The following is a 14,201-nucleotide window of genomic DNA, read 5'->3' as shown; positions in this document are numbered from 1 at the left end:
TGTGAGGTTTTTAATGTTTCAATCAAATCTTGAAACGAGTGGAAAGTCCCTGTACAAAACCCATTAAGCTGCATTACTAAATGTCCACTGTCACATAAAAACTATAAATAACTTGGTACTTCTAGTTTCTTTTCAATTTGCTTTTCTCGAAGTAATAATGATGCTCTGCTTCAGTTAATAAAGTAATTTTGAAGTTGCCTTAGTGTTTAATTCATATACTCTTTTTGTGTGGAATAAAATGGCTAGCAATAATCAAATCAGAATTAAAAGCATTCCTTTGAGTATCTATCATTAACAATTTTTAAAATGAAGAGAAATACAGTAAAGATAGTGAAGGCTAGAAAACCTAAATACTAGGCTTAATAATCTTACAAGCTGACTTTCCTTTGGGAAATAAAATGCTGATCTATAAAGGGTATGTGGTCTTTTTTTAAATATCCACAAAGGAATTCATACTCTGGTTAAAGGAACATCGCTTACTGCTGGCTTAAAAGTAACAAGCCAGTGGTCAACACTGAACAGATACATCTACCTCCATGTTCAAAAACTGATCATTGAATTAAGAAGGGTTTGTTCCCACACACTAAAACACAGCCTTTACTCTTATAATACGTGGTTGATATAATAGCTGATCTAAAGGCACAGATGAGAAGGCTGGTAGTTGATATTTGCCCAACAAGAAGGCTAAAGTAAGTTGAGGACCAGATTCAAACCACTTAAATAACATCAAAATGCTTTATTTCTTAAAATTCGTTAAAAGTAGTTTCCGTCTACACTCTCCTGGTAAGTTCTTCCTTGGATCCCATCCCTTCTTGCAATAGCTTCTAGAATTACCAATAATCTCCAAGCTAGTAAATTTCTCTTATTACCAAGAAAGACGCTTTCAAACAAAAATTATGGGTAGGGCACACCTGGGAGCAAAGGTCCAAAGCCATCACGTTTGTATATTTTGTACAGGTAGACACAATTTTTGCCATTATTTTTTTTCCTAGGATAGCTATAAAAAACAAACCTAACTTACCCAAAACAAACATGCTAACAATATGAAATTTGAGTTTTCAAATATAAAGGAAAACCATTTTGAAAGGTATCTGCAAACTTAAATGAAGCAAATGGTTGCATATAAATTTATTATCTTTATTGAAAGAAAATTCAAGGAAATCTTCACGTACTTTGTCTAAATGAAGCAGAGATTGGAAGCACTCTGAATTCTTGAATTTTACTTGGAATCCTGTGCTAACTTTTTGGCACATAACATCAATATTCTATGACAATTTTTTGTATTTAAAATAACATTCCCCAAGACCTAAATACTATTTTAGATATTTGGTGAAAATAAGTGATAATCCTTAAATTTAATATAACATTATAATATGGATAGTTAATAAAAAATAAATTTTGACACAACTATATAATTTTTAATAGTCATGATATGAACAGCAAGTTTTATTTGCCTTTAAATAATACAAATAGAACAAATATGTTATTCAAAAGATTAAATTTTCTTGAATTTTATAGAAGAAAAAGAAACTAAAGTGAGACTGGAAATGCTGACCTTCATATAAATGTTTCTTCAAAACAAGAAATATTAGTTCCTAAAAGATTCTTCTAAGGTTAGAAAAAAGATTAAGAAAAACATTAAGCTATTGGGCTATTACATTTTTTAAAAACTACATGTTTCTTCACAGACATAGGTTTACATTTACAGATAGTAAACTTAGTCTCCTGTCTCATAAAACTCAGAAGATACTATTGATGTCTAAACTAAGCAAAAATAAAAGCTTTTTTTTGTATTAAAAACAAAACAAAACAAAAAAAGCTTTAAAACATAAATCTGCCTTAACTTTATTTTCCAGGAAAACATAACAGGGAATGGCTCATCTGAAAGCAAAATGTTGCACAAACCATATTCAAGAAAAGAAACCCGTCATGGGAATAGGCTTACAGCTCATCCTGGCAGCTGACGCCCTAAGTGGCGACGCGGGCACTCAGAGCACCAGCCGGTCCTCTCCTCCCTCCTGAATGACCTGACCCACGGCCGTCTGGCTCTGCTGTTTCAGAAAGCACTGTTTCTTACATTCCATCAGTTGTTCAAAATCACGCCACATTTTCACTTGTTTCATATTTGGACCATGACTTTCTCGTACAGCTTTTTGTTTTTCCCGAAGTTTCTATTAAAAAAAAAAAAATCAAGAATAAAATAAATCTCAGTTACAGGGAATTACTTCTATCGTTAGAATGAGAAGAATATGGTGTGCTCTGTACCCGTGATGAAAAATAGTTAAGTAAACCAGATTCTTCTATGAAAACTAAGGTTAAACGAGTTAATTAAATTTATGGTAGATGTAGGACAACCTAAAGTTAAACAGAACAGAAAAATATAAGGGAAGGGATCGGCCAAAGAACACAGACACAGACGACAGCGAGGTGATGGCCGGAGGGCAGGGGGCGCGGGGCTGGGCAGCGGCTCCGAAGGGGGAAAACACGGTCCGTATAGTGTCAACAACAGAAAGAAAGAAAAACAGAAGAGAAGAGGAGAGGGAAAGACAAAGGGATTCAGGAAAATGGAACACTATCCTGGTGTAGAAGAAAAGGCCACTGCAAACCGCCCCCCAGCGACGGGGGATGAAGCAGAGGCCCGAGCCCACGGCGCCGGGAGGCGAACCGGAACTAAGAAAAGGGAATTTAACCACAACCAGCAGTTTTTGGACACCCTCCCTGGATGCAAACACATCTTTAAGTCTATGTTACAAATAAAGCGTCTTACCGCAAAGGTTTTACCCTCGTACACTGAAACAGAAGGAGTCAGATTCGGAAGTTTCCAAGTTCTGAGCACAATTTTGAGATTAAGCTGCCACTTGGACCGTAACTTTCCTTATATGACGGGCGGAATCCCCTTGTCAAAAACCCTAACAACCTATAAAGGTTATTTAAAGAACCAAAGACGGGATGTGGCACCGAGTCAGAAATCTTACATTGAATTTGCTTCACAGCCACATGTGCCTGAAACCTCTGACTTATGACTATGACTGACTTTAGCATGGAATTTATTTTTAATGTAACTGTCATTTAAAACAGAGATGTTGTTGACAGTTGCAATGTACAGAAAATACTTGTCACAGATTCCATTGTTCGTTAAGGGGGAGGTGGCATATCGCGGGGGGCAGTACACTGCAGTGAGAGCTGTCGCGGCGTGGGCGGGCCTAATCAAAGCCTGGGTCGGCCTGAGGAGGCCTGAGAATGTCCACGCTGCGGCTTGTCTGGGAGGCTCAGGCTGCCGTCACTGTGCGTGGCTGGGTTTGTTCTATGTTTGTCTTGAAATTTTAATTATTTCTTTTTCTTTTTCCTTTTGGTATGGCATGCCATTCCATAAATGGAATAAGGCGCACAGAACTCATAATTTCTCTGATAAAATGGAGAAATCGGCTTTAAGGTTTCCTTTTATTTGTCACGTCCTTGTGTTAACATGATGGACATTTATTCCCAAATCATACAGAAAGAACAGATGAACACTTTTTAGAGAAATGGCTGATTCTGGGTTGGGGACAGAAATGTACAGGATGAGCCTGGAACATTTTGTCATATCAGAAAATAAAGAAGCCAACCAAGTCTATTCACAGGATCATTTCAAAAAGATTCAGGAGCTTCCAGGGGCCAAACATGGGGCAATTTGATAGGCATAATAATTGCAATAGATTGAAACATCAAATATGTTAAATCTACAAGTCATCAAGGCACTTTTGAAGAATGATAAAGGACCAATTCGTCATTTTGAAAACGAGTAAATAAGCAAATCAAGCAGTTATCCTGCCTTTTTTATAGGCACTGTACCTTAGGGTAACTAAGGTAAGAAGTTGCTCTTTACAGAACTATGCCAGCCGATGAGTGAAAAAGGAACAACTCAATTAGAATGTCACCATTCTGCAGCCGCTGAGGAATCACTAGATGTAGGACACGATCATCAGAGGCGGCTAGCATCACAAAAAGACAGCCTCCTGACCGAAGTGCACCTTACTGCTTAGGAACTGTGCTTCCCAAGTGTCAAATCATATTTAATTAAGACTCTGGATCTAACTACCAATTCACGCGACATACTGGGGACAAACGGACATGCTAAGTGACACCCCAGAGTGTCATCAACAAAGTTCGGGATGTTGGAAATCCCTCAGGACAAAACCCATCAGGTTTCCCCCCTAACAAATAAATTGTAAAGAAAAAAGATGGAGGAGTAGCCCAGAGAAAAAGAAACGTAAGAGAGATATGAACGAATTACAATGTATGGACTCTAATGAGGACCCTGATTTGGACACATAAAACATTAAGAAATTATGAGACAATTGGTGAAGTTGGAGCATTGGGTATTGGGTATCATGAAAATTTTGTTAAAATATTTTTGTCATGTTAATGGTATTGTAATTATGTCCAAAAGGAGTCTTTATGATACATACTGAAATATGACCACATTAAAAAAAAAGATCTCTGAGATTTGCCTAAAAATGATTTGGGGTGGGTCAACAGGAAAGGCTACAGAGATAACACAAGACTGGTGACAAGGCTGGTTGTCAAAGCTCGGTGATGGTCACCTGTAAGTTCACTACATTACTTCCCCTGCTTTTTACACAGGCTTGGAAATTTTCCATGATTAAAAAGTTTTTAAAAGGCCTTCCTTTAAAAGACTCCAAGAAGACTAGCAAATGCTCCACGGTTTTTCTCAAATTCACCTTTAGAATAATACTTACAGGATTATAGGAGTTGATTCAGTGTTTATGCAAAAGCATAGATACATGTATGTTTTTAATAATTATTCAAACCAGAAAACGTAAATAAGGATGAATAACCTTGCCATCACCGATTTCTGAGTCGGACCAATAGCTAAACTGAACAAAGCACTGAGGTGAACACAGAGCCACATTTTTCATTAGTGTTTTCAGAATGGACAAACCTCAATATATACCTAATCATTTCCACACTGCAGACTCAAGAACATTTAGACAGTGAAATTAGACACCCGTGTATAGTCAGAATTTTAAAAGAAAAACTGAAGCTAAACGATCCCTGACTACGATGCTATAAACTTGACACTCCTGTGAGAAAAACTAGTAAGATCTTAACTTCAATTTTTAATAGCGAAACTAAGTAAGAAATAGATAAAGTGATGTACTGTGAAGCGCAGTTGGCCTGCCCTATGCAACATGGACTTAAAATAATTGAGAATGATCTTGGGACTCATGTAGATAATTTCACTAAAAATTTCAATCTACCTATTTCAGTTTAAACAGGAGAAGATAAACTCCAAAGCGGTTAAGGAGTTTGTCCAGAACCACAAACTTAGGCCTGAGGCCAGCCTACTCGATGACTGGTCTTGAGTTGTTGATAATGTAGGTCTTTTTTAAAAAGAGGAAAAAAGGGCTACTGTCTTTCAAGTGATTGTCAAAATGTGTCGATTTATGAAGTCATTAGGAGAACCAGTCAGCTGGTCGTTTGAGACCTGAGGGTCAAGGCTCTTACTCTCTGCCACGTCTTGAAGTGGCTTACAGAACAGAGAAAACAAGATGGTCACACGCTCCTGCCGTCAGCGACCCTCACGGAGACAGGCAGGAAGGCTGCTAACTTACCTCATGTTTTTGGATGATTTGTATTAAATGAATCGATGTTTGCAAAGGGCTTAGACCGGTGCCTGGCTCAAAGTAAGAGCTTGTATTTATTAAATAAAATAGATGAATAAGTTTATACTTATCTCATAGGCAGAGGTACCAGAGAATAATCTGAAAACTTGGTAGTTTGTTACACGCGGCATTTTTGTTTGTCCTGCAGAACCTTCTCATGAACTCTTTGTTATTTAAAATTGTTTGTTTTCTCTTTTATAAAACTAAATTCCTAAGGAAGAATCTTCATCTTTGAAAGGGATTAAAAGGGAATCCAATTTCCCTTTGAAAATTGTACTAAACTTTATATATATATAACGTATTTATTTCTTCCTTTTTTGTACTAAGCCTTTTAAAAAGAGTGACAATGTCATAACCATGTACTGAAAGCCTGAATTAGACACATTTGAAAAAATAAATAATACATTCTTACCTTTCCAAGGTTTTCCTGTTCAGCAATATTTTTGGTATACTGTTCCCTAGAGAGTCAATGTAATGATTAAGATTCAATTTACTGCAATTAATTTTATCAGACAACTAAATTATAAAATAACATATCTATCTAAATATATTTAACAAAATAGAGTACTGGAGTCAGGAGGAAACCCATTATCAAATACTCTTCTTTCCTCGCCCTGAGTCAGTTCTTAGAAGTTAGAGTAAATAGTAATTTCAGGGAAAAAAGGCAAAACATCACATAAGAAATTAAGGGAATTAAAATGTTAAGTACTATTTCTGGTTAATCTACCCTTAAAACAATGGCCACCCACTTGCTTAAATTACTTTGTTTTTGAGGAGGTTTGCAAAGGGGAGAAAGGATACACATTTAAAATAAACATTAGATAGCATCTATCCTGGAATGCCAATTCTAGGAAGTTATCCTACAGAAAAACTCTCATAATTTAATAAAGATAAAAACAAAAACATGTACTTCAGCTTTGCTTATAACAGTGAGAATCTGCAAACAAACTAAAGCTGACAGACGGGGAAATGTTTAATACATTCTAGTACTCCATTTAAAGGAATCAATCGAGTTGTAAAAAAGAATAAGGTAGACCTATAAATACTAAAGTTGAAAGAATTCTAGATAAACTACGAAGAGAAAAATTGTATGTGTTATTTAATTTTATTTGTGTATATACACACAAAAATTTTCCATGCATTTGCTAGCGCGCACACACACACAGAGACATATTAGCAAATGCATGGGAAAGCATATGGAATAATGTACACCAAAATATTAACATCAGACATTTCTGAGGAATGGCAATGTGGACCACTTTCAATATTTGTGTACTATATTTTATAATGGTTACTTTTTGGTTTTATCAGTATTTCTTTCATGATCTAAAAAAAGGCAAAATTTTAATGTAAAGATAAAACTACAAATAACTGTGTATTATATTTTTAAACGAAAGTATAATTACATTTTAATACTACCTAAGAGAAAAAGTGAGATTTATTTATTTATTTTTAATCCTCAGCTGAGGCTATGTTTACTGATTTTTAGAGAGAGAGAGAGAGAGAGACATTGATAGATCGGTTGCCTTCCGTACCCACCCTGACCGGGGATGGAACCCGCAACCTTTCGGTGTACAGGATGACACCCGGCCAGGCCCCCAAAGTGAGATTTAAAGTGTTAAGGAGAAAGACTGAAGGATGGAGAGAGACTTAAGACATCAAATTTGGATGGATAAAGACTATGTTTCTATGTAACCTATACTATACTACTTAAGGAGGAATTAAGACAAAATTGAGAATCCGAGAACTCATGGACCCCAAAGAGAAACCCTAGACGTCTGAGTGAAGGAAGATTCACATTTATGCAAAAAGGGAGGTAAATGTGATTAGGATAGAAAGAATGTCAACCAAAAGTACCCCAAGTTGGGGTGTAGGGGGACTAAATGGTAATGGAACAAAAAATGAAATAAAGATAAACAAACAGAACGTCAGTCACGAGACCAAGAACATTTTAATAATAGAAGAGTGAGAAAGTAGATTATTGAAAGTCTTTACTTCTGCTAAGTAAAAATCTAGGAGTCTGAACAGCATCTCATTTATGACTTTTCCAATTAGAAAATTCTACTAAATATCCACAGTCATTGCAAATTTTAATGAAATTTTTTTAAAACAACCGCATTTTAATTTATTCATTTCAAGGGTGCTTTAAACATACCCACTTAGGGCAATTAAAAAAATTATCTTCAAAGTATATATTAGAAAAATAAATAGCCAACAATTGAACACTTTTTTTTTCATTTGTTTACCCTGAGTGCTTACAGAGCTGAAGAAAAGGTAGAATCTGTGCACAGGGGGGAGGGAACAAGCACCATCTGAGGGACCTCCGTTTGCTCTTAGAATTTATGGGACACAGTGTGACACTGTTTGCCTTTCCAGCTCCCCAATGGAAAACAGCGGGAGGAGGTAAATGACATGCTCTCTTGAGAAGGATGTACAGGTGTAGCTCAGAAAGCTTTAAATAATTCATTTATCACCCTAGGCCTCAGAAATGTCTGATGAATTTAAAATTTCCATTTATATCTTATCAAGAAATCAGCAGGCTCATACGCTTTCCCCATAACACTAATATGTATTTTTAATTTATTCGAGAAACTGTTACGGAGCACCTGTTATACCCTGGGGTTTCAGGAAGTAAACAGGACAGTGGCCAGTATGCTCCAGGAACTCAGAGTTTCCAAAACCCTGCTGCGCACATTGTACTTCACTTGATCTTCCGTGGTATGTACTGTTTACCTTATTTTACAACGAGGAAGTGATTTGCTCAAGGTCACAAAACCAGGAACTGGAAAAATCAGGCTAGAAACAAGTTTTATAGTTCCTCTCTTGTACTTTGAAATAAAACATGCTGCCTCTTTAAATAAAATTCAAATTTGCAGATGATCTTTCAAAACTAAGCTGATTTTAGACCTTTGGCCTTGCCAGACCGTACCACAAAAATAGAAAATGGAATAACAATAAAAAATATTGTGTCTATATCAGTAGTAATATTTTAAGCAAGTGTCAGTGAGTGTAGATACAGTTAACTCCATCGTATTCATAATATTCTTCTTACGTCCTACTCTAGTCAGGGACCAGTATTTTTCTATAGCAAAAGTAAGAAATGATAAAGCTTTATGATAATTTTAAAAATGATGAAGAGAAATATCTGGTTAGAAAACTGATCAGAAAACAAATAGTTCAGGAGAAATACTTCCTTCTATACTATTTATATTAATAACTTTGGAAGAAATAGAACTTAATTAAAAAACTTAATTTTTCAAGAACAAAATTAACTTCTCACATTTGTGAAATATGAGCATTGGCCATACAGATTTATTTGAGTTAAGTTTATATTCAATGAAAGAATCTGAATAAATACATTTACTATGTTAGAGTATTAGAAAAAGTATTCTATTTATAGGCTATCTTCAATCTGGTTTGCATTCCAGTGTATTATGTATAAAAATATTTAGACTCTGCCAAGACATTCTATGTCTTAGATTCCTTTTTTGTAATGTTAATATATATGCTACTAAAAATCTTCTCAACTGCAATCCAGAATAAATGTGAATCTTACACTTTTGAGTTCTTATTGGATAATAAAGGCCAAACATTTGAAGTGTAGTAAGGGGCAAAACAAGTATATCTTGTATAATTACTGGATTTTATCACAGCTAGCAATTCAACTATATATGTATTTTAAAGGCAACATTTGATTTATTACAGTATGGGGCAAGCTATGATTACCAAAAAAAATATCACCATATAAGGGAGTGGTGGTATTTACAGACCCCTCCCGTGGTGACCCCTCCTCGCGGTGACTCCTCCCCCCTGTGACCCCTCCCCATTGTGACAGCCGAGCGCTGCAGTCAAGGTCACGCAGTTTCTAGCTGGAACGCAGCCACTCACGCTGCACCGTTAGCAGGCAGAGGACTGCAGTCCAAGCCACGTGGGAGTCTGAAAGCAGGCAAACCTTAGTACTTACAAAGACCCAACTATCAAATCATACGTGTTCCTGGGGAAGGGAAAACGAGGGATTCTTCAGGGCTCCGCGAGTTTCTGTCTGGGATGACGAAGAGTTTTGTGATGAATAGCTGTGACGCGTGCGCACCGACGTGACTGTCATCCATGCACCGAAGAGCACAGGCGAGCTGGTCACAGCGGCCGGTTTTACGGCGGATGTCTTCTGCGACAATAAAGCCAGCCAGCCAGCAGGCAAAGCATCCCTGGGCCTGCCCCGTTAGCAGGGCTGGACGGCCCAGAAGGGGTTTAACCAGACTGAAACCTAAATAATACCTTAGTGCCTGCTGACTTAGGGCTCTAAGTTTTATCACTTCTTTTACTTAGAAAACTCGGCCGGGCGAACGGCACGGAAACAGCTGACTTGCCTGATCGCCCTTCTCTTTTCCCGCTGGTCGGAGGACACGTACGCCTTCATCTCGTCAGCGGCGCGGCCGAGCTGTACCTCGAGGCTCTAAGGGGGAGACCGGGTTTTAGGCGAAGTCCCCGACGCAGAGGCGCCCGGGGAAGGTCAGGATGCGCCGTCTCACCTTCATCATACAATGCGTGTAGCGGTATTTACTTTCCTCCTGAAGGCATTCTTCGCGGAGGCCCCTGACTTCCTGCAACGTGAAGTTTTGGATGAGCAACACTGCGGAGGGGGCCCGCGGGCAGGGGACGGCTAAATGCGCGACAAGGAACCGCCACGGGCCTCCCCTCCCCGTCGCCGTGGCTGTGTCTGCGGTAACGCACTAGGCTGCAGCCTCCTCCAGCGAGGACTCCCGTCCCCTGCCCCCGCGCGCCCTGCTGCCCGTTCAGTGGGTGCCCGGCGCGCTGCCGCTCTGGGTCAGGTGCGGGCCCGCGGCCGTGAACGAGACAGGCCCCTGCTCGTTCCCGAGGAGGACACAGGCCGAACCGGGAAGCGCCTGGGGAAGGAAGGGCGTGCCAGAAGGGGACAAGCCCGACGGGGGCAATCCAGCAGCAGAACGTGATGCGGCGGCTGAGGGGCAAGGCCACACAGGGGGACCCGCGGGGACCTCTGGGAGGAGGTGACAGGGAGGCCGAGCCCTGAAGGAGGAAGAGGAGAGCCGGAGCAGAGAGCGGGGGGCGGAGTGTGCAGAGAGAAGAGCGCGCGCACACGCCAGGAGGGGACACAAGGCAACCGGTCCAAAGCGCAGGGAGGCGGCCGCGGCGGCTGGGGCCCCAGGATGGAGAGCGAAGCGCGTGGGCACGGAGCGCGCGGGGCGGCTGCGGCCCGGGACGGAGAGCGGAGCACGTGGGCACCGAGCGCGCGGGGCGGCTGCGGCCCGGGACGGAGAGTGGAGCACGTGGGCACGGAGCGCGCGGGGCAGCTGGGGCCCGGGACGGAGAGCGGAGCATGTGGGCACGGAGCGCACGGGGCGGCTGGGGCCCGGGACGGAGAGCGGAGCACGTGGACACGGAGCGCGCGGGGCGGCTGCGGCCCGGGACGGAGAGCGGAGCACGTGGGCACGGAGCGCGCGGGGCAGCTGGGGCCCGGGACGGAGAGCGGAGCACGTGGGCACGGAGCGCGCGGGGCGGCTGGGGCCCGGGATGGAGAGCGGAGCACGTGGGCACGGAGCGCGCGGGGCGGCTGCGGCCCGGGACGGAGAGCGGAGCACGTGGGCACGGAGCGCGCGGGGCGGCTGCGGCCCGGGATGGAGAGCGGAGCACGTGGGCACGGAGCGCGCGGGGCGGCTGGGGCCCTGCGGACCGCAGTCTGCAGGTGGGAGCCTAAGGGCTACAGGAAGCCAGTGGAGGGTGGCCCGAGTTGTACTCGGTGTCTTCGGCCGCCCTTTGGAGAAGAAACCGCAGGCAGGTAAAGGTGGAGGCGGGCGAGCAGGCGGGGGTCGTGGGGGGGGTGGGTAGAGGGGGTCTGGGAAGACCCGGGGGTCATGGTACAGGCGGAGGATTCAGGGTGTACACAGCGAGCTCCAGGAAATAGAGACCCCTGTAACTTAGGGGACAGACTCAGGGGAGAAGGGAGGAGATTCCGGAGTCTTCTGACACGGGCGCAGTGAAAATATGCACGCGCAGGCAGTTCTTGCTAAGTTGTTAAATAAGAAACGATCTTCTCACCTGTTCTACTTTGGACCGGTTGCTCTCGAGGCCCGCTGCGCAGCTGTCGTACTGGGCCCTCTTTTCGTCACACTCCTGGGTTAGCTCCTAGTGCGAAAAGGGGCAACGGCCGGTAAGCGAAGAGCAGAAGCCCGACCCTGAGCTCCTCGATCGGGCATCTGAGAATCATGACGGATGAAGGTGCTGATAAAAACAACAGCCGCCATGTACTGAGCTGCGGGCCAGGCGCTCTGTCAGGAGCCGGGGACACAACAGGGAACAGGACAGCCCCAAACTCTCCCCCTCAAGTAACGTTCTGACAAGGAACAGGCTGCCGAGGGCTGTGGTGGGCGAGTGGGGCCCGCCCCGGCCCCAGCCCGGCCTGGCGATCCGTGGGGACAAGGTTCTGGAGAGCCTGGTGTCCGAACGGAGGTGTGAGGGTTGGTAAGAACAGCCGGGAGGAGGGGGGCGGGGGCGCACAGTGCTCAGAAGGAAGGATCGATCGCTGGGTATCAGGGCTCGGCCGCTGGGGGGGCGCAGTTTAGCACGCTCGAGTAGCTCGTGACACCGGGTGGGTCTGGGAAGTGTGCGAAGAGGCTGCAGACTTGGTCCCGGGCCTGAGCGGGACTGGAAACCACGGGAGGGTGTCGGAGCTCCACCTTCGGTGATGACTGAGTCCCCCAACAACCCCTTGGGCACTCATCTCCCCACATCAGGCCTCAGGGAAGTTCGGGGAGGCCGAGCGCCTTGCTGAAGGGGAGGCTGTTGGGAAGGGGTCCGGACTGAACTCAGGCTGCTCGAGGAGTTTCAAACTTTCTTCTCCTGTAACATTGTGAATTAGGGAATTTGAAGTCTACTACAAACACCTACCAATGCAAATGCTTGATAAGGCAAACATCCTTGCAAATCCAGAGCCGAACTGAACTCTGAAGGAAGGAAGAGGAGTAACCGGGGCCAGTAACCAAAGAGGACACCCCGCGCTGTCCCACCCTCGGTGGGGGAAGAGGGCTGCAGGCTGTCAGTCTTGGTAGCAAGAGTGACCACAGTGTCCAAGCAGGGCCGAAGGCGAAGCCTAGGCCTGTGCAGAGTGGGACGTGAGAACTGTGGACGCCACAGCAAATCCAAACTGTTTCTCAACCTGGGAACCCAGGAGGGAAGGGGTAACCAAGGTCACTCTGAAGGTGGTCTGCGTCAGTCCAGGCCTGGGTTTAACCGAAGTCAAAGATAAAAATATTAAAACCAATTATAGGGAGGACGTTAGGTAAAAAGAAATGATAATGAAACTGATGGGGGACCCTTCAACACAACCAGAGAAATCAGAATGCAATAGAAATATTTTTTTTCTGACCGAACCATTACTTAAGAAGAAGAAAAAAGATCGTTTACTTATAGTAATGATTCCTTACTGAGAGAACCACGAAAAGACAAAACAAGGAAATTTAATTTCAGGAAGAAGGAAACTGAATCCAGAAGGAAGGATTAAAATACAAGAAGCAGTGGTGAAAACTGCCAAGTGTGCGGGTAAATCTAAACAGGAGATGATGTATAAAGTAGTAACTATAACAGTAGTGACGGCCATGACAACCACTTTTAGAGACGAAGAAATAAAATGGAAATAAAATACCAGAGGATAACAACACACATGTAGCAGAAGAGGGTATTAAATTACTCTAAGATCCGTGTGCTGCTTGAGACATGCTGATTCACTGTAGACCAGGGAAATATATGTTAAAAACTTAAGAGGAGTATCAGATGAAGATAGAAAAAGAAATAAAGGGAAAAAGAAGATAAAAGAGACAGGATTTGTGCAATGGAGGGCAGGAAAGAGGAAAAGCAGAGAAAAAGTACAGTAAATAGGATGTACAAAATAGATATAAATCCCAATGAGTAAAAGTGAATGGGACTCAAATCACCAATTAAAGACAGCTTCTCACACTGGATGTAAGAAACTATACCCGCACCAAACCAAGCTCTATGTTATTCATGAGGCACAGACAGAGAAGCATAAGGACGCAGAAAGCTGAAAGTAAACAGAAATAAAAATATACCAAGCAATACTAATCGTAAGAAAGCAGGCATATTTATATCAATAGCAGACAGAATAAGATTTCTAGACAAAAAGTATTACTAGGAATAAAGAGAGTCAAGAAATAATGATATAACATATTTATCAGGAAGATTTTTAAAGCCTTGAATCTTTTTTAAACTGTGGTAAAATGCACATAAAATGTACTCCCCTAACTATTGTTAAGGGTTCGGTCAGCAGTGTTAAGTACTTTCATATTCATCCATCTCCAGAACTCTCCATCCCGCAGCACTGCAAGTCTGTACCCACTAACAACTCCCCATTCACCAGGGAGTTTTGAATAACACATTCAAGACGCCTGATCTGATGAGCACATGGAGAACCCAGCACTCAGCACTGAAAATATGTTCTTTTCAAGATCCAGGCACTAAAAGAATGAGGTTGGCTTCAGATCT

General features: G+C 42.6%; 1 protein-coding gene across 1 annotated transcript in view; it reads right to left on the bottom strand.

Moving 5' to 3' along the window:
- Positions 1-1,961: 1,961 nt before the first annotated feature.
- The window catches only part of IFT81 (intraflagellar transport 81), a 45,151-nt gene continuing 32,911 nt past the window's right edge, over positions 1,962-14,201 (bottom strand). Inside the window, exons 15-19 of the mRNA XM_090291366.1 lie at positions 11,742-11,828; positions 10,196-10,267; positions 10,034-10,119; positions 6,079-6,124; positions 1,962-2,171 (exon numbers count right to left, since the gene is read on the bottom strand). Coding sequence (XP_090147492.1) covers positions 1,989-2,171; positions 6,079-6,124; positions 10,034-10,119; positions 10,196-10,267; positions 11,742-11,828 — 474 coding nt within the window. The 3' untranslated portion in view covers positions 1,962-1,988. The remainder of the gene's footprint in view (positions 2,172-6,078; positions 6,125-10,033; positions 10,120-10,195; positions 10,268-11,741; positions 11,829-14,201) is intronic.

This window comes from Furipterus horrens, unplaced genomic scaffold (assembly GCF_987537825.1).
Source record: "Furipterus horrens unplaced genomic scaffold, mFurHor1.1.pri manual_scaffold_11, whole genome shotgun sequence".
In the NCBI taxonomy this organism is placed as follows: Eukaryota; Metazoa; Chordata; class Mammalia; order Chiroptera; family Furipteridae; genus Furipterus; species Furipterus horrens.
The sequence above is the reverse complement of the archived record's forward strand: the minus strand, read 5'-3'. Positions and strand labels throughout refer to the sequence as shown.